The 4,617-nt window shown below is 35.8% G+C and overlaps 1 protein-coding gene and 1 pseudogene across 1 annotated transcript; one reads left to right on the forward strand and one right to left on the reverse strand.

Annotated features, from left to right (window-relative positions):
- LOC104722184 (ABC transporter G family member 9-like) lies at window positions 1–2,683 on the forward strand. Its single transcript, XM_010440317.2, has 4 exons — window positions 1–373; window positions 546–1,350; window positions 1,449–1,780; window positions 1,872–2,683. The coding sequence occupies exons 1-4, from the start codon at window positions 260–262 to the stop codon at window positions 2,529–2,531; spliced, it is 1,911 nt and encodes a 636-aa protein (XP_010438619.1). The 5' UTR covers window positions 1–259; the 3' UTR covers window positions 2,532–2,683.
- Window positions 2,684–4,187: 1,504 nt separating this feature from the next.
- Window positions 4,188–4,323, reverse strand: LOC109127627 (uncharacterized; annotated as a pseudogene).
- Window positions 4,324–4,617: the final 294 nt, after the last annotated feature.

The following is a 4,617-nucleotide window of genomic DNA, read 5'->3' on the forward strand; positions in this document are numbered from 1 at the left end:
ACGTGAACCCTAATTTCTCTTTTGTTTAGCCACAAAATAATAAAAGAGTTTAAAGTCTTAGTTTCGTCTTCCGTCTCTAGAACTCCCAAAAAGCCAACAAAAATTAAATACTTCATTAGTTTTAATTTCTCCTTCACGATTCAGTTTTCTCAATACTTTCTTAATCAGTAGAGAAGAACAAATATTTTGATTTCGTTTCTATTGTTTCAGCTTCTTAGTTGCCTGCGACTAAGGGTCTATAAATCGATCATTGTTGGGAATGGATAATCAAGAGGTTTCTATGGATATTGAAGCCCCCATCGAGAAGACCAACGATGATCGATCCCTTCCTTTTTCGATCTTTAAGAAGTCTAATAATCCTGTTACGCTAAAGGTATGTTTTCTTTATATATAATCTTATGATAGATACATGGAGAACAAACAACGGTTCATAATTAGGTTAAAAAGTGTTGATTTGTCCATTAATAGTATGCGATATAGCAAGTGTTCGTGTGTTGAGACGACTGATCTTTTTATTCAATCTTGTTCTTGATGTATTGGAGCAGTTTGAGAATCTTGTGTACACGGTGAAGCTTAAGGAGCCAAATGGCTGGTTCCGAACCAACGACAAAACCGAGGAACGAACCATCTTGAAAGGCTTGACAGGGCTCGTCAAACCGGGAGAGATCCTGGCTATGCTGGGTCCCTCCGGGAGCGGCAAGACCAGCTTGTTGACGGCTCTAGGAGGACGGCTTGGGGAAGGGAAAGGGAAGCTCACAGGGAACATATCTTACAACAACAAGCCATTATCCAAAGCTGTGAAGCGTACTACCGGTTTCGTGACTCAAGACGATGCTCTTTACCCTCACTTAACCGTTACAGAAACTCTAGTCTTCACCGCGCTTCTTCGGCTTCCCAATTCTTTTAAACAACAAGAGAAGATCAATCAAGCTAAGGCAGTCATGAGTGAATTGGGACTTGACAGATGTAAGGATACCATCATTGGAGGACCATTCTTGAGAGGTGTATCCGGTGGGGAGAGGAAAAGGGTTAGTATAGGACAAGAGATTCTTATAAACCCTAGTTTGCTCTTTCTTGATGAGCCTACTTCTGGTCTTGATTCTACCACGGCTCAAAAGATAGTATCAATTTTGTGGGAACTGGCTCGTGGTGGAAGAACGGTCGTGACTACAATTCATCAACCTTCTAGTAGGTTGTTCTATATGTTTGATAAGCTTCTACTTCTTTCAGAAGGTAATCCGATCTACTTCGGTCTTGGATCCAATGCTATGGACTATTTCGCTAGCGTTGGATACTCCCCGTCAGTTGAAAGGATTAACCCATCAGACTTTCTCTTGGACATCGCAAACGGTAAGCCTCTCCTAGTGATATCTTGATGTCCAAGTAAGCCGCCATATTATAGCTATTGTATCTCCTTGTTGAATCTCACATATATTATATACTTGTAGGTGTCGGATCAGATGAATCCCAAAGACCAGACGCTATGAAGGCAGATCTTGTTGCGCTTTACAAGACAAACCTGTTGGACAATGTTATCAGTGACCTTGAAAGACAAGATGATCTTTCTAACAGACCAATAGAGAGTCCTCGTGGGGAGAAAAATAATTTTGGAGAGTGGCCAACGACGTGGTGGCAACAGTTTTGTGTTCTTTTGCAGAGAGGCCTTAAGCAAAGGCGTCATGATTCTTTCTCTGGCATAAAGATTGCTCAGATATTCATCGCCTCTACCCTATGTGGTCTCCTTTGGTGGCAAACGAAAATGTCTCGCTTACAAGATCAGGTACTTAGATTTAATTAATTAAGATACACATTCTTCTACGTCATTGTGTATATATCTGTGAGGTGACCATACTTGTGGTTTCTTGTTGCAGATAGGATTGTTATTCTTTATATCATCCTTTTGGGCATTCTTCCCTCTCTTCCAACAAATCTTTACATTTCCTCAAGAGCGAGCAATGCTCCAGAAAGAACGTTCCTCGGGCATGTACAGGCTCTCGCCTTACTTCATGTCTCGAGTTGTCGGGGATCTACCAATGGAGCTTATTCTACCATGTTGTTTTCTCTTAATCACATATTGGATGGCCGGTCTAAACCATAACCCCGTAAAAAATTTTCTGACCCTTTTGGTGCTCCTCGTCCATGTTCTTGTCTCCGGTGGGCTAGGGCTAGCCCTAGGCGCCCTAGTTATGGATCAGAAGTCAGCCACTACACTCGGGTCAGTCATAATGCTCACATTTTTGTTGGCAGGAGGATACTACGTGCAACATGTCCCAGTGTTTATCTCTTGGATTAAGTACGTAGGTTACTATACCTATAAACTATTGATATTGGGTCAATACACGGAAAATGAGTGGTATCCATGTGGCGAAAATTTGAAATTGAAGTGTCATGTTGGTGACTTTGAAGGTATCAAACACATAGGGTTTCATAGTGGATTGGTCTCTGCCGTAGCTTTGGCTGTGATGCTTGTTGGGTATAGAGTTATTGCTTATATCGCTTTGATGAGGATTGGTAAGACCAAATCTGGCTGATACTCTTATTCTTCACTTTTTTTTTTTTAATTTGTTTTGGGTTGTAGAACTTTTTTGAGTACGTAAGAACGAATGTATAACAACAATAAGTTCTTATCGCAATATTTTTTTTGGTTATAAATCAATTAAAATTTGAGAGATTGATTTGGTCCTGCTCAAGTGGTCCTCTTGATAAGCCAAATCTCGATAAAGAAGTTATATCAAAATCTAAGTAGTAATGTGAAGAACATGCTATATGTGTGTGTTCAAATCTCGTTGTCATTCCAAATTCAATTTCATTTTTCATACATTAAAGAAAATTTTAGCTCACGCGGTTTCATCTCTCGCATATTCTCAAAATACAAACCAATAAATCGAATTCAAGCTGTTGACGGATTTGTGGTGCATAGTAAACGTATTATGTTCCAGCGTTTCTTTTAAGACTTTAGGAAGAGGCTTGAAAAAGTTAGTAGCTGATAGTGATTGGCGCCTTAGTAGTTCTGAATTCTAGTTTCAGCAATTTTTCACTTACAGAATTGTGTATTAAAAAACTTTTTTTTTTTCTTTTTTTTTGGAAATTTATGCTTTAAAGTTTATTGGAAAGTGTATGTTACAGTTTATAATTTTTGGAAGATTGTGTTACAGTGAGAACATTCATTTAGTAAAAAAAAGTCTAAATCATCAATCACTGTAGGAGTCTAAAATTCAGAATGTCATAGTTATCACTTAATAATTTATGAGTAAATCCGAATTAATTATATAGTCCAGATTTTGCTTGACTCAATAATGTCGAATCAATTATGCATGTACACATGTAGAGTGCAAAGGCAATGCATTTAGAAAGCGCCATGCCTTTTTTTGTTTCTTTTCTATTAACCTTCGTGATCACCTTATCTTCTTTAAAGCTTTTAACAATATCACTTGCCAGAGGAAAACAATACTTTAGATATAGACCATATATATACGTGTAAAATTCACTATTAGATAGAATCATAGAAGCTTGCATGATATATATAATTCTAGGACTTTATCCTAAAAGCTTATAATTTTTTCTGAATATTAAAATGTTGATGGTAGTTTTTAAAGATAATAAAAAATAATATGTAGTATTTTGAAAACTTTACGATACTATCTAGTGTGTGAGTCTATCTTCGTGTTTTAGATGTAGTGAGAGTATATATGATATATTAATGTAGTAAAATGTTGGGTTCTTTCCGTAGAGAAGAAGCTTAGTACATTACGATCAACCCATAAACAAATTTTGAAACAATTTTGATTGATCACTAAGACCGACCGCAACAACAGATCATAAACGACCATGATCTTTAAGAAAAATTGACCAATCATTCGATAGATCGAGACAAATCTAAAGATAAGTCCAATCTTTAAGATAGTTTTGATCTTTAAATAAATTTTGAGCATTTGAAACCAAAATTTCATATTTCTATAAATGTATATTAAACTGATTCAAATGTAATCAACATGCGATTTTAAGCCCAAAAATAGAAATTTATGTCAATTAAGATGTATTTTGGGAAAAAATTAAAGTATTTTAAACAAAAAAAATATCAGAGAAGATTGAACAAGTTAAGTTAAGGTTTTTTGTTTTTTACTTTATTTCCCCTGGAAACTATAACTACAATAATTATTTGTCAAGAACTCAATATCATAAGAATATTATACGCTAATTAAATAGCGATGGCCGAGTTTCTATCCAACACATATTGCAGTTATGCAAATCGTTGAACCAAACTTGTCGTATCTTTGCAAATAAGTCAGAAATTATTATCTTATACAAGTAATAGGTGAGCATGCCCCTCTCTCTATGAACAAGAATTCTCCACGTTCACTAAAATCTAAAATCCGAAAAGCAATCGATAACGAAATATAAAAAAGAAGAATAATTAAAAGGAAAAGAAAAGAATTATGAAGAAGAAGAAAGTTCTTAGAATCGGGCGCGTCACATGTATATATTATATATAAAGGCTTCTCTGATCTGTCCAGCATGGTCCATTGTTTTCACTTGTCAACTTCTTAGGCCATTTATAGTATTTCTTGAGTGAACGAAACCCTAATTAATCCTTTTTATTATTAAATATAAATTACA

The sequence above is a fragment of the Camelina sativa genome, chromosome 11, assembly GCF_030686135.1.
Source record: "Camelina sativa cultivar CO46 ecotype springtype chromosome 11, ASM3068613v1".
Taxonomy (NCBI): domain Eukaryota; kingdom Viridiplantae; phylum Streptophyta; class Magnoliopsida; order Brassicales; family Brassicaceae; genus Camelina; species Camelina sativa.